Source organism: Lipotes vexillifer, unplaced genomic scaffold, assembly GCF_000442215.2.
Source record: "Lipotes vexillifer unplaced genomic scaffold, Lipotes_vexillifer_v1.1 scaffold943, whole genome shotgun sequence".
NCBI classification, from domain to species: Eukaryota; Metazoa; Chordata; class Mammalia; order Artiodactyla; family Lipotidae; genus Lipotes; species Lipotes vexillifer.
The window spans coordinates 1,184,533-1,210,018 of record NW_006776793.1 but is presented as its reverse complement, the minus strand read 5'-3'; the positions used below and the strand labels follow the sequence as shown (position 1 = coordinate 1,210,018).

The 25,486-nt window shown below is 37.7% G+C and overlaps 1 protein-coding gene across 1 annotated transcript in view; it reads left to right on the top strand.

Moving 5' to 3' along the window:
- The window catches only part of PHKB (phosphorylase kinase regulatory subunit beta), a 161,282-nt gene that overhangs the window by 67,500 nt on the left and 68,296 nt on the right, over window positions 1–25,486 (top strand). Inside the window, exons 12-13 of the mRNA XM_007450635.1 lie at window positions 6,578–6,736; window positions 13,334–13,428. Coding sequence (XP_007450697.1) covers window positions 6,578–6,736; window positions 13,334–13,428 — 254 coding nt within the window. The remainder of the gene's footprint in view (window positions 1–6,577; window positions 6,737–13,333; window positions 13,429–25,486) is intronic.

Below are 25,486 nucleotides of genomic sequence, written 5' to 3'. Positions count from 1 at the left end.
AAACAACCTAACCTTGCACCTAAAGCAATTAGAGAAAGAAGAACAAAAAAACCCCAAAGTTAACAGAAGGAAAGAAATCATAAAGATCAGATCAGAAATAAATGAACAAGAAATGAAGGAAACGATAGCAAAGATCAATAAAAGTAGAGGTGGTTCTTTGAGAAGATAAACAAAATTGATAAACCATTAGCCAGACTCATCAAGAAATAAAGGGAGAAGACTGAAATCGATAGAATTAGAAATGAAAATGGAGAAGTAACAACTGACACTGCAGAAATACAAAAAATCATGAGAGATTACTACAAGCAACTCTGTACCAATAAAACGGACAGCCTGGAAGAAATGGACAAATTCTTAGAAAGGCAGAAGCTGCCAAGACTGAATCAGGAAGAAATAGTAAATATGAACAGACCAATCACAAGCACTGAAATTGAAACTGTGATTAAAAATCTTTCAACAAACAAAAGCCCAGGACCAGATGGCTTCACAGGCAAATTCTATCAAACATTTAGAGAAGAGCTAACACCTATCCTTCTCACACTCTTCCAAAATATTGCAGAGGGCGGAACACTCCCAAACTCATTCTACGAGGCCAACATCACCCTGATACCAAAACGAGACAAGGATGTCACTAAGAAAGAAAACTACAGGCCAATATCTCTGATGAACATAGATGCAAAAATCCTCAACAAAATACTAGCAAACAGAATCCAACAGCACATTAAAAGGATCATACACCATGATCAAGTGGGGTTTATTCCAGGAATGCAAGGATTCTTCAATATACGCAAATCTATCAATGTGATTAACCATATTAACAAATTGAAGGAGAAAAACCATATGATCATCTCAATAGATGCAGAGAAAGCTTTTGACAAAATTCAACACCCATTTATGATAAAAACCCTGCAGAAAGTAGGTGTAGAGGGAACTTTCCTCAATATAATAAAGGCCGTATATGACAAGCCCACAGCCAACATCATCCTCAATGGCGAAAAACTGAAAGCATTTCCACTAAGGTCAGGAACAAGACAAGGTTGCCCACTCTCACCACTCTTATTCAACATAGTTTTGGAAGTTTTAGCCACAGCAATCAGAGAAGAAAAGGAAATAAAAGGAATCCAAATCGGAAAAGAAGAAGTAAAGCTGTCACTGTTTGCAGATGACATGATACTATACATAGAGAATCCTAAAGATGCTACCAGAAAACTACTAGAGCTAATCAATGAATTTGGTAAAGTAGCAGGATACAAAATTAATGCACAGAAATCTCTGGCATTCCTATATACTAATGATGAAAAATCTGAAAGTGAAATCAAGAAAACACTCCCATTTAGCATTGCAACAAAAAGAATAAAATATCTAGGAATAAACCTACCTAAGCAGACAAAAGACCCGTATGCAGAAAATTATAAGACACTGATGAAAAAAATTAAAGATGTTACAAATAGATGGAGAGATATACCATGTTCTTGGATTGGAAGAATCAACATTGTGAAAATGACTCTACTACCCAAAGCAATCTACAGATTCAATACAATCCCTATCAAACTACCACTGGCATTTTTCACAGAACTAGAACAAAAAATTTCACAATTTGTATGGAAACACAAAAGACCCCGAATAGCCAAAGCAATCTTGAGAACGAAAAACGGAGCTGGAGGAATCAGGCTTCCTGACTTCAGACTATACTACAAAGCTACAATAATCAAGACAGTATGGTACTGGCACAAAAACAGAAATATAGATCAATGGAACAGGATAGAAAGCCCAGAGATAAACCCACACACATATGGTCACCTTATCTTTGATAAAGGAGGCAGGAATGTACAGTGGAGAAAGGACAGCCTCTTCAATAAGTGGTGCTGGGAAAACTAGACAGCTACATGTAAAACTATGAGATTAGATCACTCCCTAACACCATACACAAATATAAGCTCAAAATGGATTGAAGACCTAAATGTAAGGCCAGAAGCTATCAAACTCTTAGAGGAAGACATAGGCAGGACACTCTATGACATATATCACAGCAAGGTCCTTTTTGACCCACCTCCTAGAGAAATGGAAATAAAAACAAAAATAAACAAATGGGACCTAATGAAACTTCAAAGCTTTTGCACAGCAAAGGAAACCATAAACAAGACCAAAAGACAACCCTTAGAATGGGAGAAAATATTTGCAAATGAAGCAACTGACAAAGGGTTAATCTCCAAAATTTATAAGTATCTCATGCAGCTTAATAACAAAAAAACAAACAACCCAATCCAAAATTGGGCAGAAGACCTAAATAGACATTTCTCCAAAGAAGATATACAGACTGCCAACAAACACATGAAAGAATGCTCAACATCACTAATCATTAGGGAAATGCAAATCAAAACTACAATGAAATATCATCTCACACCAGTCAGAATGGCCATCATTAAAAAATCTAGAAACAATAAATGCTGGAGAGGGTGTGGAGAAAAGGGAACCCTTTTACACTGTCGGTGGGAATGTAAATTGATACAGCCACTGTGGAGAAAATTATGGAGGTTCCTTAAAAAACTACAAATAGAACTGCCATATGACCCAGCAATCCCACTGCTAGGCATATACCCTGAGAAAACCATAATTCAAAAAGAGTCATGTACCAAAATGTTCATTGCAGCTCTATTTACAATAGCCCAGAGATGGAAACAACCTAACTGTCCATCATCGGATGAATGGATAAAGAAGATGTGGCACATATATACAATGGAATATTACTCAGCCATAAAAAGAAACGAAATTGAGTTATTTTTAATGAAGTGGATAGACCTAGAGTCTGTCATACAGAGTGAAGTAAGTCAGAAAGAGAGAGACAAATACTGTATGCTAACACATATATATGGGATTTAAGAAAAAAATATGTCATGAAGAACCTAGGAGTGAAACAGGAATAAAGACACAGACTTAGTAGAGAATGGACTTGAGGATATGGGGAGGGGGGAAGGGTAAACTGTGACAAAGCGAGAGAGAGGCATGGACATATATACACTACCAAATGTAAGGTAGATAGCTAGTGGGAAGCAGCCGCATAGCACAGGGAGATCAGCCTGGTGCTTTGTGACCGCCTAGAGGGGTTGGATAGGGAGGGTGGGAGGGAGGGAGACGCAAGCGGGAAGAGATATGGGAACATATGTGTATATATAAAGTGATTCATTTTGTTGTGAAGCTGAAACTAACATACCATTGTAAAGCAATTATACTCCAATAAAGATGTTAAAAAAATATATTAAAATAAAATTTTTTTTAGTAATAAAAAAAACAGGAAGAGCTCAACCAAACCAATAAACAAATCCACCCATGATATGAAGCACTAAAATCTATACTGAGTTAAACATAAAAATCAGAAACAAGTCAGTTGCAGACAGTAAACCCTAATTGTACAGTTGCTCCCAAAGTGTACCACCTGAATTTTGGGATGATTCGTTGTCTATTCAGGTATTCCACAGATGCAGGGTTCATCAGTTTTACTGTGGATATTTAATCCGCTGCTCCTGAAGCTGCAGGGAGAAATTTCCCTTTTACTTATTTGTTCGCACAGCTCCTGGGGTTCAGCTTTGGTTTTGGTCCCACCTCTGCATGTAGGTTGCCTGAGGGCACCTTTTCTCTTCGCAGACAGGAAGGGGTTAAAGTAGCAGCTGATTAGGGGGCTCTGGTTCACTTAGGCTGAGGAGAGGGAGGGGTACGGAATGTGGGGTGAGCCTGCGGTGTCAGAGGCCAGCAGGATGTTGCAACAGCCTGGGGTGCGCTATGTGTTCACCCGGGGATGTTGTCCCTGGATCATGGGACCCTGGCAGTGGCAGGCTGCGCAGGCTCCCGGTGGGGGGAGGTGTGGATAGTGAGTGACCTGTGCTTGCACACAGGCTTCTTGGTGGCTGCAGTAGCAGTGTTAGCTTTTCATGCCCATCTCTGGTGTCTGCGCTGATAGTCAACGGCTTGCACCCGTCTCTGAAGCTTGTTTAGGTGGTGCTCTGAATTCTCTCTCCTCATGCAGCCTTAGGCAGTTCCAGACTTTTTCCCAGACTCCTTCTCGTCTAGCTGTGGTGCACTAGCCCCCTCAGGCTGTGTTCACACAGCCAACCTCAGTCCTTTTTCTGGTATCTGACCTCTGAAGCCAGAGCCTCAGCTTCCAACCCTCACCCTCCCCGGGGGGTGAGCACCCAAGCTTCTCAGGTTGGTTAGTGCTGGTCGGCACCTATTCTCTGTGCGGGAATCTCTCTGCTTTGCCCTCTGCACCCCTGTTGCTGCACTCTTCTCCGTGGCTCTGAAGCTTCCCCACCCCCACCACCTCTGTCTCCACCAGTGAAAGGGCTTCCTAGTGTGTGGAAACTTCCTCCTTCACAGCTCCCTCCCTGAGGTGCAGGTTCCATCCCTGTTCTTTTGTCTCTGTTTTTTCTTTTTTCTTTTGCCCTACCCAGGTACATGGGGAGTTTCTTGTTTTTGTGGAAGTCTGAGGTCTTCTGCCAGCGTTCAGTAGGAGTTCTGTAGGAGATGTTCCACATGTAGATGTATTTTTGATGTATTTGTGGGGAGGAAGGTGATCTCCATGTCTTAGTCCTGCACCATCTTGAAGCACCCCCAGGAATGCTTTTTCAAGAAATTCTTTCTACCAGTATTCCCTTAATGTTCCTTTGAAATGTATAAATAATTCCTTTCTAAACAGAACAATTTATATTGAAATGAAAAAATGAATGGGGCTGCAAACAAATTAGAAAGAATAATCTCTTAATTTGTTATAATAAACTTGTGTTTATGAAAGGAGTTCATTAGGCAAGGTGATAGGGAGATGAATTTTAAGTGTTCATGGCTATAGTTACTACACTGTAGTTTGCCAGGTGGGCGGAGGTTCTTCATCTATTGCCTACTGTAATACTCCTTCACTGGATGTAATGTGACAATAATATAAAATGACTAATTTTTATCCATGTCACCAGAAATGCTTTGTTCAGGTGAGTGCTGCCCCCTTCAGAGGGCCACTTAGGGAGGATCTGCCCTAGCCTAAGGTTACTACCATTGCCAAGAATATTTTGACCTCCTCTTTGGAGATGTTTTCAGGGCTTTTTTCACATTAATTTGAATGTCTGCCATGGTTCTAAAATGTCATCCTTTGAGGATGGATTTAATATTTTAGAAATGGTCAAAAGGTCCAGACTTATAAATAATATATTGGTTTCAGTTAAGCACCAGCAAGGGCCATGAAGGAACATAACTGAGTTTTTTCGTATGACTAGAAAACTAATTCTGGAAAGAATTCCAGAGGAGAAGTTCCAGATATCTTTGGTGTTTGGAAGTATTAGTAAAATAGTAAAATATTTTCATGAGTGAACAGCTTTGACGACCTACTTATCTGAAAGTTAAAAATTATGGTGTGTTGATTAAAAAAGAAAAAAAGAGGGTGGTCTTACAGACATGATGCACAAACTGGCAATCACAGCAATGGGCCCTATTCCTGTCTCACACGAATTTTATGATATTCTTTAGGGTTTTCCACAGTATCTTAGAGTAAATACTTTATACTGTATGCTCACCCTTTAAAGTCCGTGTAATGTTAAAGTAGCAAAATGTTTATGGATAAACATTGAATTTCAAATAAATATTAATGTTTAAAACCAGTTTTTTGTCTTTATGCTCCAAGTAACCACTTGTCCAATGTGAGAAACAATGTAATGAATGTTGTAATGAATATATTTAAAATCCCTTGAATCAGATCTTTTAGTATTCAGTGGTAGATCATTGATGCATTGAGGTGGTAGTCTGTGTATCACACTTTAGGCTTCTTTATGTTGAAAGAGTGATGTTCAGACTATTATCTGGGTATCATAGACCTTTTCACTGGTTTTAGACACAAATATCACTATTTATTGATGCGTGAAGAAAGCAAATTTTAGGGAATTCTGTGTAGTATTAATAGAAAAATTAAGTTCAGTGTGGGATGATATTACAAAAAGTCTTCTGTAGCACTGTATTAGAATGTTGGTTTTTCTCCCTTTACATCATCCACAAAGATTCTAGTCTTAAAATAATTTTTAGTTTCTACCAAGAAATATTTTTAAATGAGTTGGTCACAGGGGGAAGATGGATTTTTTTTTTCTCTTCAGTGATATTGAATAGTAGATAATGGGCTTAATGTTTAAAATGGGGATTTCTTGGCTCTAAGCAATCGCTCAGGGTTATAATTCTTCATTTAAGATTACACAGTATCTCATTTGTAAAGCTTCCACAGACTAATCCTATTAAAAATAGCTTCTTCTATGGCTCTACGTATTTGCATACTATATATTTATTGATTCATTTAAAGGTGTTAAATGTTGTTAAAAGAGATTATGTACACATTGTTGGCTAACATATAACATATCCTGTCAAATTAGTTTTAAAGTAAAGAAGCTTTTCCCACATTTTTCACTGGGAATTTCTGAAAAGAGTCAAATTTTCCTATCCTATTGGACAACTTTCTCTCTTTCTGCTTTCTAATCATTGTAGTTTTTGAAGGGAAAATTTGAGGAGGATACTGATTTGTTATATTTTAAATATTTATTTTTAAACTCCATAGGTTATCCTGTCATACCAAAGTACTACTTTGTGCCAGCTGATTTTGTAGAATATGAAAAAAGAAAGCCTGGTAGTCAGAAGCGATTTCCTAGCAACTGTGGCCGTGATGGAAAACTGTTTCTTTGGGGACAAGCCCTTTATGTCATCGCAAAACTCCTGGGTAAGTGAAGAAGATCGGGAACAGTTTTTTTTCTTATTATCGAGTCTTTAGAAATAAGTATGTCTTTGTTGACATTGACATTCTTTTTGGATTTGGGTGGTGTTTCATGCTGTTAAGAGGTCTTGGGGGAGTTTCTTAGCATGGAAAAGTACATTATTATGTCTATTGCACTGAATGATGATGGATGTTTCTGGGAAGAAAGTCAAATAGGTGTGGGTACAACTATGATCATTTTGGGCTGCATTCAGCTTAGTAGATAGGGTGCTAGCAGAAGGCTATGGAAACTTTGAGTCTCTTTTATAAATGGAATACAGTTGTGATTTAGTATAACAATCATGCTTGGTCATACCTATAGTAAACCACTTGCCAAAAGGAATCAGGTGTCTCAAAGTTTTCTTCTTTCCAGTAAATACATGTTGGCAGTTTACTCAGTGAGGTCGAGGCATAATGGAGCCACTATTCATAATTCTTTGAAGAATTGTTTTTCAGCTTCTCCTAAAACTTCAGCTGAAGTATCTTTGGATACATTGAAATGGTTAATTTAATGCACACAAAAAAGCATTATGCATCTTGCTGTACCATTCCTTGCTAAATTTTTTAATATTATTAGCATTTCCATCAAAAAGCTTATCATAATAGTCAGAATTCTTTTATGACAAACAGATTATGAAACAAGCTGACTGTAAATACTGTACCTACACTAAAAGAACTGCTTACTGTGTGAAATACTGTTATTGTCTTTGTTGTTCTTAGTATTACTGCATAAAAGCTAAATTTGTTTGTGCTGTAAGAATAATCATCTTTGGTTCCTTTTTACATTCCATTAGGGAAGAATATTTCAAAGTCCAGATTTCCAATTCAAGCTTTACGCAAATGATATATATAAGAGCAGACAGAAGCTATTCAAAGAAGAGAAAATTAAGTTAATGCTGTCTTCAGTTTGCTCCTTTCCTGACTATATTTTCCGTGTCTCCATATATACTTAATGCTAATTTAAGAACCTGTAGAAAATTTTCTTCTTTAAAGGGACAGCTCTTTGATAAGGAGTTGATATTATTTACGCAGATTTTGCTTTAAGATTTTCCAAAAGAAAAAAATAACATACATAAGGTAGTTTTCTTAGAATCAAGCCAAGTTGGTAAGGTTATCTCTGGTTAGAATTTTATTTTATTTTATTTTATTTCCATCTTATTAGCATGAATACAAAGAAGCTTTGTTGATAATCAGCTAAATAAAACATATTTTGGCGGAGGAGTGGTTAACCTATCTAAGGAGAAGAATTTTAACATCAGAATCATAAGTTTCTGTATACTACACTTGGAAACAAATGAGCATGATGAAATTTTTCTGTGAGTCTGAGACTGAAAACTGGTACCTGGGATATGGGATTTGAGATCTAAACCTTCTTCTTCCTGCTTTTTGCTGTATATACAGCTTGGGGTTGAATGCAGAATTGACCATATTCTATATAAGTAGATTGAGCTTTAAAAACCAAAGATTGAAAACAATATCAGTCAGTAACAAAACATTGGACCTTCCTTACTCCAAAATAAATGTACTGAATGTAGACAAATTTTGAGTGTAGATAGCATTTTCTTATGTTAAGACCAGGGTGAACAGAAATAATCCAGGTCATGCTTTCATCTCTGTTTTATGACCAATTTGAATACGAAAGAGCCTTCAAAGAAAACAGTTTCTCTTTTGCCTGCTGCACTTCTAAAAAGGCAGTAGAGGACATGAGTAGGTGTATTGCAGACTACGAAACCACATACTTATCTCCTGCTAGAAAAAGAGATGCTGCATATTAATTAGCACTCTGACCTAACGGTGTGTCATCTGGTTAACAACTCACTGGTTAAAATGAATAAGGACTCGGGCTTCCCTGGTGGCGCAGTGGTTGAGAGTCCGCCTGCCAATGCAGGGGACACGGGTTCGTGCCCCAGTCCGGGAAGATCCCACATGCCGCGGAGCGGCTGGGCCCGTGAGCCATGGCCGCTGAGCCTGCGCGTCCAGAGCCTGTGCTCCGCAATGGGAGAGGCCACAACATTGAGAGGCCCACGTACTGCAAAAAAAAAAGAAAAAAAAATGAATAAGGTCTCAGAAGATTGAATCATTTAGTTGCTCTTGACTATTGTATAACTGTCCCCCCTGCCCCAAGAACCATCAAACTTCTTTGGATGTTATTAAGATTCCACACACCACCTTTACTAACAAAGTCTTATTTATTCATTAAAGGAGCCTCAGTTGGATATCTGCTTAACAACATTTTGTGGGCAGTTAATTGGAATTACATGAGCATAATAGAACAGTAAATCTTTAAAAATATTCTGTAATATTTGGCTTTCACTAATTCAGTCCAGTCTGTAATTGGTGAAATTTAATACTATTTTGCTCTACGTATGCCTTAGTTAATAATTATACAACAAAACTATGTGACTTTTATGTTAGAGCAAAAAGACTCAGTATGCTGTTTCCTTTCCCAAGGCCTGAACTACCCATTGTGTTCTTAGAAAATAGTTAATTATTACAGTAATATTTTTTCTTGATAAAATTTAGACTTTTAGAAAGTCAGTGTTTGCTATAAAATAGGTAAATAAATCATAAACAAGGAACTACCACGTGAAAAGCACTTCCATGCTTATAGTACAACAGCAGTTGAAGACATTGCCCTCATTCTGGTCAGTGCCCCTTAAAAAATGCTCCATCTCAGAAATCTCTTTTAGAATTTAGTGTTAGGAAACACTGTCTTCCCTCACTGAACTAGTTTTCTTCCTTGAAACTGCAAGTACATTATTTTTATTGTAGAACAACTTTATTGAGGTAAAATTACATACATTTCACCTACTTAAAGTTTACAGTTCAATATTTTTTTTTTTTTTTTTTTTTGCGATATGTGGGCCTCTCACTGTCGTGGCCTCTCCCGTTGCCGGACGCGCAAGCTCAGCGGCCACGGCTCACAGGCCCAGCCGCTACGCGGCTCACGTACAGTTCAATATTTTTTAGCATATTCACAGAGTTGTGCAACTATAACCACAATCAATTTTAGAATATTGTCATCAATTCCCCCCCCAAAAAAAGCCCTATACTCTTTAGCAGTCACTCCCCACATACCCCTAATCACTTCATCCTTCCCCTTAGCGCTAGACAATCATTAATCTACTTTCTATTTCTATAGATTTACCTATTCTGGACATTTTATATACCTCAAATCATATAATGTATGGCCTTTATGACTCACTTAGCCTGTCTTCAAGTTTCATCCATGTATTAGCCCTTTGTTCCTTTTTTTTTTTTTGTCTGCACCGCGCAGCATTCGAAGTCTTAGTTCCCCTGCCAGGATCGAACCTGTGCCCCCTGCAGTGGAAGCGTGGAGTCCTAACCACTGGGAAGCTGGGGAATTCCTGCAGTTCATTCCTTTTTATGGCAAAATAACATTCCATTGTATGGTTATACCACTTTTGATTTATCCATTCATCAGGTGATGGACATTTGGGTTGTTTCCACTTTTTGGTTATTATGAATAATGCTGCTCTAAACTTTCATGAACAAGTTATCGTTTGACATATGTTTTCATTTCCCTTGGGTATATACCTAGGGGTAGAATTGCTGAGTCATATGGTAACTCTGTGTTTAACATTTGGAGTGCTTCTAGACTATTTTCCAAAGTAGCTGTGCCATTTTACCTTCCAACCAGGAGTGTATGAGGGTTCTAATTTCTCTACATTCTCTCCAACCCTTATTCTTGTCTGTGTTTTGACATTAGCCATCCTAATGGGTATGAGGTGTTATCTCATTGTGGTTTTGATAAGCATTCCCCAAATGACTAATGTTGTTGAGCATCTTTTCATGTGCTTATTGGTATATCTTCTTTGGAGAAATGTCTATTCAGATACTGTGGCCATTTTTTTTTTTTTTTGCGGTACGCAGGCCTCTCATTGTTGTGGCCTCTCCCGTTGCGGAGCACAGGCTCCAGACGCGCAGGCTCAGCGGCCGTGGATCACGGGCCTAGCCGCTCCGCGGTATGTGGGATCTTCCCGGACCAGGGCACAAACCCGTGTCCCCTGTATCAGCAGGCGGACTCTCAACCACTGCGCCACCAGGGAAGCCCTGTGGCCATTTTTAAATTGGGTTGTCATTTTTTTGTTAAGTTGCAAGAGTTCTTTATATATTCAAGATACAGGTCCCCTACAAGATATGTGATTTGCAAATATTTTCTCTCATTCTGTGGGCTGTCATTTTGCTTTCTTGATGGTGTCCTTTAAGACACAAAAGCTTATCGCTTTGGCAAAGTCCAATTTATCTCATTTTTTCTTTTGTTACTTATATTTTGATGTAATTTTGTCTAATACGAAGTCACAAAGATTTACTCTTATATTTTCTTCTAACAGTTTTATATTTTTAACTATTACATTTAACTTTTTAAATCTGCTTTGCATTTATTTTTGTAGGTGGTGTGAAGAAGAGGTCCGGCTTCATTCTTTTGCCTTTGTATATTCACTTATCTCAGTACTTTGTGTGGGGGAAAAAATCTATTCTTTTCCCTGTTGAATTGTTTTGGCACCCTTGTCAGAAATCAGTTGACCATAATGTAACAGTTTATTTCTGGACTGATCAGTGGAGCAGTCTGTTCCACTGATCTCTGTCTTTATGCCAGCACCACGTTGTCTTAATTACTGTAGCTTCTTCCTTTCAATCCGGATGCCTTTTATTACTTTTTCTTGCCAAATTTCTCTGACTGGAACCTCCAGTACAATGTTGAATAGAGGTGGCAAGAGTAGACATCATTGTATTCACTCCTGATCTTTGGAGCATAGCATTCCATCTTTTACCATTGAGTGTGACATTAGCCATGGGTTTTTCATAGATGCCCTTTTTCAGGATGAGGAAGTTCCTGTCTATCCCTAATTTGTTGACTGCCTTTTATCATGAAAGGATGCTGAATTTTGTCAAGTGTTTTCTGTGTCTACTGAGATGGTCATATAATTTTTATGTCCTTTGTTCAATTGATATGGTGTATTACAGTAACTGATTTGGGGAGGTTAAGCCATTCTTGCATTTGTGGGGTAAGTCCCTTTTGGTCATGGTATGTAATCATTTTTATATGTTACTGGATTTGGTTTGCTAGTATTTTTGTTGAGTAGTTTTGTGTCTATGTTCAGAAAAGATTTTGATTTGTGATTTTCTTCCCTTGCGGTGTCTTTGATTTTGGTATTAAGGTAATACTGGCCTGTTAGAATGAGTTGAGAAGTGTCCCTCTATTATTTTTTGGAAAACTTTTGTGAAAGATTGGTTTTAATTCTTCTTTAACTGTTTGGTAGAATTCATCAATGAAGTCCCATGGTCCTGAACATTTTTTGTGTGGAAAGTTTCAGTCACTACTTGTTACACATCTGTTCATATTTTCTGTTCCTCTTTGAGTCAGTTTTGGTAATGTATGTATTTCTAGGAATTTTCCCATATCATCTAGGTTATCTAAATTGTTGGCATACATTTTTTCAGAGTATTCTCTTGTAATCCTTAAGGTTGCTAGTAATGGTCCTAGTTTCATTCCTGATTTAGTAATTTGAGGCTTCTTTCTTTATATTTTGGTCAGGCTAGCTAAAGGTGTGTCAACTTTTGAGTTTCTCAAGAATCTGCTTGGTTTCATTTATATTCTGTATTGTTTTTCTATACTCTATTTCATTAATTTCCACTCTTAATTTCCTTCCTCTTGCTTGCTTTTGATTTGGTTAGCTCTTTTTCATCTGCTTTCTTAATGTGGAATATAGATTATAGACTTGAGAATTTTCTGTTTTATTTATTTTTTAATTAATTAATTTATTTAAGGCTTCGTTGGGTCTTTGTTGCAGTGCGCAGGCTTCTCATTGCAGTGGCTTCTCTTGTTGTGGAGCGTGGGCTTTAGGCACGCAGGCTTCAGTAGTTAAGGCACGTGGGCTCAGTAGTTGTGGTGCATGGGCTTAGTTGCTCAGTGTCATGTAGGATCTTCCCAGACTGGGGATCGAACCCATGTTCCCTGCATTGGCAGGCAGATTCTTAACCACTGTGCCACCGGGGAAGTCCCAAGAATTTTCTGTTTTAATATAAGCAATTACAGTTGTCAATTTCCCTCTGAGCATTGCTTTACCTAAATCCCCTAAGTTTGGGTATGTTGTGTCTTCTTTTTCAATCATCTCATCAGAAAGTACATTAGAAAGTATTTTCTAATTTCCCTTTTCATTTCTTTTCTGACACATTGGTTATTTAGGAGTGTGTTGTTTAATTTTAGTATGTTTGTGAATTTCTAAAACTTCTTTCTGTTAATTGATTTCTATTGTGGTTGAAATCAATTTCAATTGATTCTATTTGAATTCTATTTCTAAATTCTGGTATTTCATTCTATTATGGTTGAAATATATACTTTGTATGATTTAAATCCTTTTAAATTTACTGATGCTTATTTTATGGCCTAGCATATGAAAGATATTACATGTGCATTGAGAAGGATATATATTCTGCTCTTGTTGGATGGAGTGTTCTATAAACATCTTTTAGGTCCAGTTGGTTTACAGTGTTTTATAGATACATTTTTGATCATGTCATTTCCTTTTTTTTTTTCAGCTGATGAATTAATTAGTCCTAAAGACATTGATCCTGTTCAGCGTTATGTCCCACTACAGAATCAACGTAATGTGAGCATGAGGTTTTCCAATCAGGTAAAGAGTTATATAAAGATATTTTATTTCATAACTTAGACTCATCCAGACATTTAACACTTAATTGAAGAAGAAATTTTATTCTGAATGGGTTTTTATTGTTCCTTCTGAGGGCAAAGCTTTTCTGTCTTCTGGTTAGTTAAGATTTACCTGTGGTCAAGGGCTATTTGTTAATGAGGAAGTATGAGTCAGATGTGTCCCACGAGATGTCTCACAGGTAAACATTTTCACCTTCACAGTGATTGTGTTTAAGGTGTCAAATGTCTTTGAGAAGATGCAGTATGTATGGGTGGCATGGGGACAGATGAGATGCCTCTGTTACTGAAGGGAGTGGGGTTCCATGAAAGGCCCTTCGCTTGATGTCTATCCAGTGCTATGTCCCTGTGACAGGACTGAGTGACAGACAGAGTTGTTCTTAGTACTTGGTAACATGTCAGGTGAATAAATAGTTAAATTGTTTTTTTTTACATTTAGTACCTATGGATTCAGACTGTGTTGTGTCAACAAAATAAGTGTTTGTAGGATCAGCAAGATTGATGTTGACTTGAGCAAACCCTCATGTATTAAATGATACCAGTAATGAGTACTGTTAAAATGAAACTGTAGTGTGGATTGTTGAAATTGCCTGAGGAGAAAGGGAATGAACCTGAGTGTGTGCCTGGGATTCCAAGCACACACTTACTAAATTTATTTAATAAGAATAGCATCAGCACTTACAGAAAATATGCTTAGGAAATTGAAATGCTCCTTTTACTTTAAAAATATATGTATAATACACACACACACACACACACACACACACACACACACACACACACACACACACACACACACACACACACACACAAATGCTTGTTTTAACGAGAGAAAGGGAGAGCCAACCAGCCTCATTAGTATCATTAGTATCAATAGGTTCTCTCACACTGTTTCTCTGCTTCGTTTGCTGGTCCTCAAACAAAACATCTAGTTACTCTGAGTGGTTCATAGATGAGAAGCTCTTGGGAGATTTGTAAATAAATGTTAAGATTTTCTCAAGAACATAAGATGCCTATGTTAATATGTGATAAAAATTTTACACTGGCCTATTAGTTCCCATATAAGGCGGGGATTTGGCCTTTATCTTTATTTACCACTCATCTCTGGAATATATTTACCAGTCGGTAAAGTGGAATATATTTAACTTCATGTTACCTAGTGCTGTGACTCTGAGCCATTTTAAGACAAGTGTGTATCACTTACATAGCATGTGTGGTGCACTTCTAGGGTGATGAAATCTCAAAGCCTTTTCTTAGAATATAAAGTGACCTATTGGTCGCAGGTTTGAGGTGTGGGGGCAGAAACCAGAGAACATCAAAGCACACAGCTAACAAAATCAACCATTTAAACACTTTATGCTTGACCCATATAAGGAGGGCTGTGGGTTATATGTAATTTTTGACATACAATATTCTTGCAACTCTTTCTCTCCCACTCAAGAGGGCAAAGTACAAGTGAGTGAGAGTGAATTTTATAGAGAATTTACTCTAGGTATATTTTTTATATTGAAATCATTTTCTAATGTTGCTACTAAATTATGTGATGTACCTCCCAGGTAGAGTCATATCCTATCTAAGAGCCATATCCTATCTAAGGGTCAGGACAGGGGCTTCTCTCCTGCAGCCGTGTTGGGATTACATCCATACATTGTATATAGTTTCTGAAAAGGAAATGATAGGAAAGATTGGCAGCAGAAAATTGCCGGGAGGTGTTATTGCCCCACCCTACTGGCAGCTTGGTTGTGGTGGTATATAAAATGGTGAGGTGCCTTTTCCACTTTCTCAACCATTTAAGCAGTAGCCAAGACCTGGCATGCCCGTATCCATCGTTGGGGCTAGATGGCTTGGCTTGGTGAAATACGGAAGTCAGACAGGGCCCTCTGCCTGAAATGCTGGTGTCAGTGCCCTCTCAATCATGATTGACCAGGTCAGATCTTGAAATTAACTGATCTGTGTGGATTCACCCTGTCAAATGTCAGAAAAAGTAAGTAGAATAGTAAATTTCAGACATTTCCTGGAAAGAAGAGAAATCCCTGACTTCGAAGGAAGTTGTATCCGAGGTCCCCAGGACTCACCGGACTCAGAAGCTGTTATACTCAACATTTACAGTTTATTACAAAAAAAGGAGAGAGGATAAAATTAGTGAAGGCACACGGGTCAAGTCCTGAGGAAACCAGGCACAAGCTTCCAAATATTCTCACCCAGTGGAGTCATGTGAGACACAGTTACCCAGGAATGATGTGTGACTACATATGCAAAGTGCTGCCAGCTAGGGAAGCTTGCTCAGGCTTGAGCATCAAGGGTTTTTATTGGGGGTCAGTTGTGTAAGCGTGTAGCACCTGCATGATTGACCGCAGTTATTGAAGCTCTAACCCCCCCAGAGAAAAAGCAGATGTTCACCATAAATCACACTGTTAGCATAAACCATCTAGACAGACTAGAACAGTATGGCCCAGCGCCTCAGGCATGCAAAAACACTCTTATCTGACAGAACATTCCAAGAAGCCAGAAAGCCCATCCTGAAAGCATGCCTTTCTTGGGAATTTTCAAGATTTAAACAACCCAGGCCTGCTGGGCCAGCTTATTCCTTCACAGAAGGGTTATGGCAGAAGGAAGTCTTCCAGAATCCAGAGAGCTGTGAGTGTGCCAGAACTGTAGAAAGGTCCACTCCTTCAAGTGTGCATGGGGCTCTTGGCACATTGAAAATCCAAAACATTGAGGACTGAATTGGCAGCTGTTGGTTTTCTAAACATTACCCTTAGCAAATTTATTTTTGGAAAAGGGAAGTACTTTTGTATCTGGTGTTAAGGCTGAGGTTGGAAAAGGGTATCAGCTGGGATGACCCTCCTCACTACTCTCTCACTAGTCAGGAGTTGCTGTTTTCTCTTGATGTTACTTGGAGAATAAAATTCCCTTTTATAAATAAAGTTTAGAGGAGTAGAAAGAAATGCATTGTTAGCAGTAGAAGATATACTTTATAGTATTGTGAGATTTTGACCAAAAGAAAACAAGAAAACTTTTGTAGACCTTAGAATGTATGTTCCTAGAGACCAGAGACCATGTTTTATTCACTTTTGTAGCTTCAGTTATCTGTCATAGTACCGTAACACCTGTTATATAGGAGGTTCTCAGGGTTTAACTTGAATGTTTGAGTGTGCTTGATGGTATGTGTGGGAAGAAGGTATGTCATGGAAAATCGTGGACTTATGCAAATATCCCTAAATCTATTTCTCTAATTCTGACTACTTTCCTAATATTTAAACTTGAATTTCCAACTACCTGGTGATCGTCTCTCCACAAATCTAGTCTTTAAAACCCAACATTTCTGGATGTATACGTAACTCTGTCTCATTGAGTTGTATACATTATATATGTACAGCTTTTTATATGTAAATTATATCTCAATAAAGTGATTTAAAAATCTTTAAAAATGAAACCTAACATTTCTAATGCCAAATTTATCTTCTCGCTTCAAAGTAGCTCTTTTCTCTATAGTCCCTACCTTGGATAAGGACCATCTTCAATACTCCTTTCTCATGCCAGTAGCTCTTACATTCAGGTGGTTATCACATTGGCTCTGCCTTCAAAGTAGCATCTATGTTTGTCTCTTCATATTTATCCCCACTGCCATGTGCCACTCAGACTTCATTACTACTCAATGGCATGGTTTAGTAATCTCTCTCTGTCTTCAGTCTCTCCTCCTGTTTATTCTCTGTGCTTGAGAACACACGATCTTATAAAGTATGGATTCATTTATGTTGTTTCCTGAAAACCTTCCATGACACTCTATACTGCCTACAGGGTAGAGTCTAAATTCCATATCCTCATACAGTCACCTCATTTCTGTGTTTTTCACTTATATCTTACAATTTCTCCAAATTTCTCCCAACCATCCCTGTATTAGATCTCAGCCAATTTGCTGATCTAATATCACAACTCACCCTCACCCACTCCCAGGTCTCCACTCTTAGTACAACCTTCATCCTGAAACCCTGGCCTCTTTTTCAGACAGGATCCTTTAAAAGCCTATATATACAGTTCCTCTTCCTTTAACTACATATAAAAGTTACATAGATGCATTTTGTAAAAAGTGAAATAATATAGAGGAGATTACAATGCAATTACATTGTTACATTTGGTACTATTAACTATGTAATTTCCCCATTTCCAGAAAAGCCTTTCTTTTTGTTTTTAAACCAGATCTGTCTTCTAAATTTTTGAGTAATGTAAATGTAACCCTTAAAGAAAGTCATGAGGTAAAAGTCAATTGTGCTTAAAACTCCTTTAAATATTAAAAACAATATTAATATCAAGAAGTGGGAGACAGAGCTAATAAATTTTTATAAATCTATGCAGGGATTAAAAAGACTGTGGTAAATTGACATGAAATGGCACAAGAAGTGGATTATAATAAATGCTCAGTAAACATAAAGGGTAGCTCACAGAATGGTGGGTTAAGAATAATCATATTGTATAAAATAAGCTATTTATGAGTACATGTTTTATCATACAAAACTGGCTAGTTCTGGGAAAGGGAGGAAGTGATCATAAAGACTGACTTTTTGAACTTTTATTCATATAATATACACTTGTATCTTTTGTGCGTGCTGTTGGTTTGTCATATACTGGTTTGCATTACTACTTTTTTAGTAGACCATTTAAAATTATTGCAAAATATTCAAATATAAAATGCAAGCAGTATAGTAAAAAAAAAAAAAGTCTATTGTATTTATCCCAACTTCTACCATTTCATCGTTCTTTCCTTTTTGAATGTCCCTGCCTTCGTCTGTTGTCATTTTCTTTCTGTTCGCATAGCTTTCTTTAGACATTATTTATGAGTAGATCTTCTGGCAACAAATTTCTTAGTTTTCCTTTGTCTAATAATGTCTACTTCCTTTTCATTCCTGAAGGCTACTTTCATTAGATGCAGGATTCCTGATTGACAGTTGTTTTCTTTCAACACTAAGAATGATTGTGTACTTCTGGCCTCCATAGTTTCAGACGAGGAATCCCTTGCCAATTCAAATTTGTGTTCTTCTACAGGTAATATGCCATTTCTCTTGGCCTAAGTCTCCTTATGCCACTGGGTGGATGGCCAGGAGATAACAAACTCAGCTGATGCAGGTGTATCGGCCCGCTTGCTGGTTACCCAGGGGTTGGGTAGTCTTGGCACTGCTGAGAAGCTGCTGCTGTAGGCTGCTCAGAATTCCATGCTGGTGCACTGGTTGTGGAGTGGGGGTTGGGATGGCCCTTGAAGCTTCACTGCTGCTATCCTAGATGAATTGGACCACCCACTAAAGCCTGATTTGTGGAGCAGGGATCAAGACAGTTCACTGGGGCTTCTTTGCTGATGCTACAGTCGTGTTGGCCCATCAAGTGCCCTGGTTGTAAAACAGAGGTTGGGTGGGCCCACTAGGGCTTTGAAGGTGCTGCTGAAGGCAGATTGGCAAACTAGTACCTCAAGTAGAGGAACTAGGGTTGGATCTCCCCACTTGGTTGCTGTTGTGATTCTTGTTTCCCAGTCCTTTGGCCAGAGAGAACAGACTTTTATTGCTTTTGTGTTTATTTTTTTGTCTACGCCTGATGGTTGTTTCAGGCTGCAGGCCTCTACAGTGCTCAGCCCAGTGTGTATGGGATCTTAGGAATCTCACCACATTGCCATTCGTCAAGTCCTTGGGTTGGTTCTTAGCCAGCCTTCTTTCCAGTTCTCAGAGCCCTTGACTCATTATCCACTGAATTATTTCCAAGGTAAATAATTGTATTTAGAGCAGGAGGGAAAACTGAGTCCGGGCTATCTTGTTCTTTCTTGCCCCTTTTTTTTGTTGTTGTTTGTTTGTTTGTTTGTTTTTTGCGGTATGCGGACCTCTCACTGTTGTGGCCTCTCCCGTTGTGGAGCACAGGCTCCGGACACGCAGGCCCAGCGGCCATGGCTCACGGGCCCAGCCGCTCCGCGGCATGTGGGATCTTCCCGGACCGGGGCACGAACCCGTGTCCCCTGCATCGGCAGGCGGACTCTCAACCACTGCGCCACCAGGGAAGCTCTCTTGCCCCTTTTTTTAATGGATAATTTATCTTCATAAGTCTTTCTATGAATAAAAATTAAGAGTTAAGATCTCTTCTGTTCCTTGAATAGTCTTTTTTTTCTGTAATTTTTAAAAATAATATTTGCTATAATTTATTGAACAATTATTTTTTAATAAAAGCTTTATTGAAATATAATTTACATCCAGTACAATTCACTGATTTAAAGTGTACAATTCAATGGTTTTTAGTGTATTCATCACAATAAATTTTAGAATATTTTCATGACCCCAGTCACTCTCTACTTTCTTCAACCTATCTCTCTCTCCCTAACCCAGCCCTAGGCAACTACTAACCTACTTTCTGTCTATATGGATTTTCCTATTCTGGGTATATCATATAATGTGTGGTATTTTGTGACTAGATTTTTTTCAGTCCACATAATGTTTTCAAAGTTCATCAGTGTTGTAGTGTGTATCAGTATTTCAGTCCTTTTATGGCGAAATAACATTTCATTGTGTGTGTATACCACTTTATTTATCCATCCATCTGGTGATGGACATTTGGGTTGTTTTCACTTTTTGGCTATTGTGTCTAATGCTGCCATGAAGTTTTGTGTACACGTTTTTGTGTGACATGTTTTCATTTTTCTTGGGTATAATGGAATTGCTTAGTCATATGCTAATTTTATGTTTAATATTTTGAAGGACTGCAGGCTGTTTTTCAAAGCGATTACACCATTTTGCACTCCTACCAGCAATGTATGAGGGTTCCAATTTCTCTACATTCTTGTCAACACTTGTTATTATCTGTCTTTTTGATTATAGCCTTTTAGTGTATAAGAAGTGATATCATTGTGGTTTTGACTTGCATTGCCCTAGTTACCCTAGTTACTAAAGTCATTGAGCATCTATTCATGTATTTTGGGGGGATATGTATATGTATCTCTTTGGGCAAATGTCTTTTAAGATATTGTGGTCATTTTAAAATTGGGTTCTTTGTCTTTTTTATTATTGTGTTGTAATAGTTCTTTATGTGTTCTACATATGAGTTCCTTCTATTATTTTGAAATATTTCTTCCCATCTGGTGAACTATTATTCCAATTTCTTGATGGTGTCATTTGAAGCACAGACAGTTTGCATTTTGATGAACTCTGATTTATCTTTTTTTTTTTTTTTGCTGTGCTTTTGGTGTCATATCTAAGAAACCATTGTCTAATCCAGGGTCACAAAGATTTCTGCCTGTGTTTTCTTCTAATAATTTTATAGGTTTAGCTCTTACATTTAGGCCTCTGATCCATTTTGAGTTAATTTTTGTACATGGTATGTGGTAGGCATTCAGCTCCATTCTTTGTATGCAGATATCCAGTTGTCAGAGCACCATTTGTTAAATTTCCTGAGTGATCTTTTTCTTTTTTATTATTGTGGTAATATATGCATTACGTGATATTTATCATTTTAACCATTCATAAGTGCACGATTCAGTGGCATTAAATAAATTTGCAATGTTGCATAACCATCACTGCTATCTATACCCAAAACATTTTCATCATCCCCAACAAAAACTCTGTACCCATTAAACAGTGACTCCCTCTACTCCCCTCCCTCCAGCTCCTGGTAACCTCTATTCTACTTTCTGTCTTTATGAATTTGTCTATTCAGGTACCTCATATAAGTGGAATCATGCAATATTTGCCTTTCTATGTCTGGCTTATTTCACTAAGCGTAATACCCAAGGTAATTTTTATATTTTATTAATGTGGTGTTTCTCTTTCTTCCCACTGGTTATTTTTCACATACCTCGTGATCCTCATTTGTTCACTTGTGTATTAGGTGATAGATGATGGTCTGATTATTCTCAGTGTATTAAGTGGTCCTCTCCCCCTGTCCCCCAGCCCCAACAGGGAGTGAGGAAGACGTGATTGGGAGTTTGTCTCTTGAGGATCCAGTGGGGAACAAACAAGACCCTCATTACTCTTGCCAAATGCCAGAATGTGAAGGGCTTTACTTTGAGGAACCTATTGCCAACACTAAAAGCATTAATTCATCCCAGCCAGTTTGTTCAGTATGTTAAGAGAAAAACCCCGTTGTATTGTTTTATTGCTGACTGTGGCTCCTTGTGTGGGGCCTCAGGCCAGCCACTGTGGCCTTTATCAGTTCTGTGTCACGTCTCACTTCTCCTGTCCAGTGTTTCTGAAAACCAAGTACCCTCTGGGGCCCCTCTATTTGGTGGATCAACTCCCATACCTGTGGCAGCATTATGGTAATGCTCTAAGTGGTACAGTTTGGTTATATAGGCTTCCTCTGCTCTTTCTTCATTAGTGCACTTCTATTTGCCATCTTTTACACTAGAAATGTGCTGAAATATCTGATTTGATACCCCTTTTTTCTTTTTCCCTTTTTTGTTATGGCTTTAGTCTCTTTTTTTGTTTTGTTTATTTTTAGCATCTATACTGTCATTTCTGTGGGGTCTGGAGAGGAATGAGAATTGAGTGTATGTGCTAACGCCACTCTCTAGAACTAGAAGCCCAGGCCTCACTTACTATGCTTGAGTCTTCTCTCATTGTTCTGTTAAATATCTTGTTCTCCAGCCATACTCTGTGCTTCTTCAGATCTTGATTGATGAACCTAACACTGGGATTTTAGCAGGGTAGCTGTTCACTGAACAGTTGTGATAGCTCCAAGTAGATGCAAACCAAGTAAATTAAATGCCAGAATTATTAAAATTGGTAAAGAAACATGTGAAGGAGAATAATTTATACCAGACTGTTACTTAATCTGTTCTTTAGTCTTGTAGATAAGGTAACAATGCCTGCTCCACTTACCCCTACTTTCCTATGTCACGTTTGATTTGGAAAAGATAAATTATACAAAAGATCATATTATCTAATCATCCTATAAATTACTCCCTGAAAACAAGTCTTACGGGTTTAGAAGGGTGCTTTCCTATAACCCTTTGCATACACCATGTTATAACACTTGTCATGCTATTGTAGTTGTTGGTTTACATGCCTGCCTCTCTGGCAGGGGTACTCAGAGTAGGGAATGTGTCTTATTCTTTTTTGCCTTCTATCAGTCCAGTTTGGTATTTGACAAGGCTAGAGAAAGGAAGTGAGAAAAATAGAAAACCGCTATTGATTGTGCTTCTGATGATTATAGGCATGGTATGAACTGTTTTATATGTATTATGTCTGATTTTAACACTTTTCTGAAATAAATATTATTATACCCACTTTACAGATAGATAATGCAAGTCTCAGAGAGGTTTGGTAATTTTTCCAAGGTCACACAGTTGTCAATATGAAGGTGTTAACTGAAGAAGAAAAGGAGGAAGGGATGTCAAGCATGGAAGCAATGATTTTCATAATGGTATGAAGGAGTTAACAGAGGAAATATTTTGCTTCCTGGACAGCCTGGCTCAATATCACATCACAGAAAAATAGTTTCACCTGTGCCTTAGGAGACTGAGAGGCCTGTGGAAATGATCTGAAAAATTAAGTGGAAAGATGTTACATCAGTACAAAATGTATGCTGGGATACATTATATATAACATTTGTAATGTTAAAAGGGCCTAATTGTTACTTTCTTCTTCCCTGTTAGCACTGGGATGAGACCAAGTCCACAAGTCTAACAGTTAGTAATTTTATTAGGGAGTTCCTTCTTCCTTATCCAAAGGAAGATACTTTCCAGAGGCTAGCAAGATTCTTTATTTGAGTGTTTACTCCCCTTCTTCTTTCACCCTAACTTGTTCCTGTTAGGGGGTCCATCATTTTCTGTTGCCTAGGTAATTCTCGTGCTGACTACCTGCTGGTTATCTGTGGATGAGACTTAGACTGTTCACACTGCAGAGCCTCTGCCATGTTAATGTGAGATAGGTCACTTGAAGACTGTTTGTTTTGAGCCTTTGCTACTCATTCATATTTGGAAGAAACTGTAAGCAGCTTACTATGTCCATTTCATGGATTCATTGTGTTCTGCATTATGGTTTTCCACTGGGGATAAGTTGACCCTAAAAAGGACATCCTTTTGTAGCAACTGGGGGCTTTTTGGAGTTCTGTAACAAATGGACTTTATTCTGAAATGTGTGTTATACTAATCAACATACAGAAGATTCTTGGTTTAATAGGAAAACAAACTTAATCTTTTTAAATGTTTGCAGGATTCTATCTGAAACTAACACATTTAACAGGCAATAGAATAAGACCAGCCAGGAATTGGATTTCTTTTCTTAATTTTTAAATCAATTTGCAAAAAATTGAACTTGTTTCTTGAAATAATTATTGAATGCAACAGAATTTTTACATAAATAAGCCATTCTAATATCAACAGAAAAGTCACAGGTAAAAACACTCTGATATGAAAATGCTATTTTAGCATTCAAGAATATAAATAGTAGAGATTTCATATAGACATTCTGCCTAGCAAAACAATTAAGAGCACAGCCTCTGGAGGCACATTGCATGGGTTTGAATCCAAGTTTGGGCAAGTTGATTAAACTCTCTGTGCCTTAGTTTCCACACATGTGAAATCAGAATAATACCTCATAGATTTGTTAAAGATTTAAATAAGTTAATATAGGTAAAGAGCTTAGAGCAGCTCCTAGTTTATAGTTAAGCACTCAATAAATGTTAGCTATTATTATTTGCATTTTGATAGTTTCAATGCAGACATGGTAGTTAATTGAGGTACCTAGCAGTTAATGAAAAGAAAAGTTACAAAGTCGTGTTGCTGTTGTACATGGCTCATGATGGGAATTGAAACTATGAGAGCAGATGATTTTGGAAAACTAGGCTTAAGGCTTAGTTCTTTGTAAGGGTACAGGTAATGCAGATGGTGGAGTAAAGGGATGTTCAAGGAAGGGCAGGACAGAAGAATCCAGCAAGAAGGTAAAACAGTGTCATTGGATTGAAAGTGTGAAAAATGTTAACTGTGAGACAGTGGTTCGAGAAAGCTGACTACCTAATTGGCAGGGGAGAACAGCACAGCATTGGCAGAAACTCAAGTGCTGGTGTTTTGACCTTGGATTGTTCACCCCTCGTGTAATCTGGTGAAGATCTCCTAACATTTATGGACCGTAGTTTTCTAATCTATAAAATTATTTGGCTGGGTTTGATTCGTGAATCTCCTTTTAGCACTTTTGTTGCTGGCTTCCATGATCTGGGTTACAGGTAACCTTTGAGTGATTTTAGTACATAGTGTGCCCAAAAGCCAGATTGTAGGGAGTTAAAGAGTGATTAAATGGTGGGAGACCATCTGTTCAGGAAGTGAGTTTGCTGCAGTCCAAACAGGTTATAAACCTCTCCTAATTTAGTAGATTTGTTATATAGCACTCCTAGAATATGGATGTATACCTGCTTCCCTTTTTTATATTCTTGTTTCAGATCTGTTCACAGTTTTTAAAGGTTTATTAGCCTTAGGTGATTTAGGGAAACTTTGCATGAAGCTCAGTTTTATTTGTTCATTCTAATGCTCTGAAATAGTGTAACCAGTTTGAGACATAATATCTACTTAAAGGATTAAAAAAAACTCTACTTCATTAGCTTGACAAAGAAAGGAAGTGCTTGTGTGGGACCAAAAAGCCAAATTTATCTACAAGCATGGGAATGAATTTGAGTGCTGAACAGAAGTTCTTATGATTATCATAATGAAACAGAATAAAATAGTCAAGGCATCAGAAATGCTTCTGAAAGTCTAGCCTGCCTATGCCACAATACACAAAGGTTCTTTTCAGGAATACTGTCTGCAGTCTTTAAGGGAAATGAAAGTCTCCTATCAACTAGTATTTATACCAGAGCCAATGAAAATTAAATAATTGGTCAAAAACATCCAGAACTTAGAAAAGTTAAATTTGAAGTAAAAAAAAAAAAAAAGAAAGAAAGAAAAAATGAGCTTAAACAAATATAATAGCATCATTCTTTTTTTTTTTTTTTTTTTTTTCTTTACTGGGGTATAATTGCTTTACAATGGTGTGTTAGTTTCTGCTTTATAACAAAGTGAATCC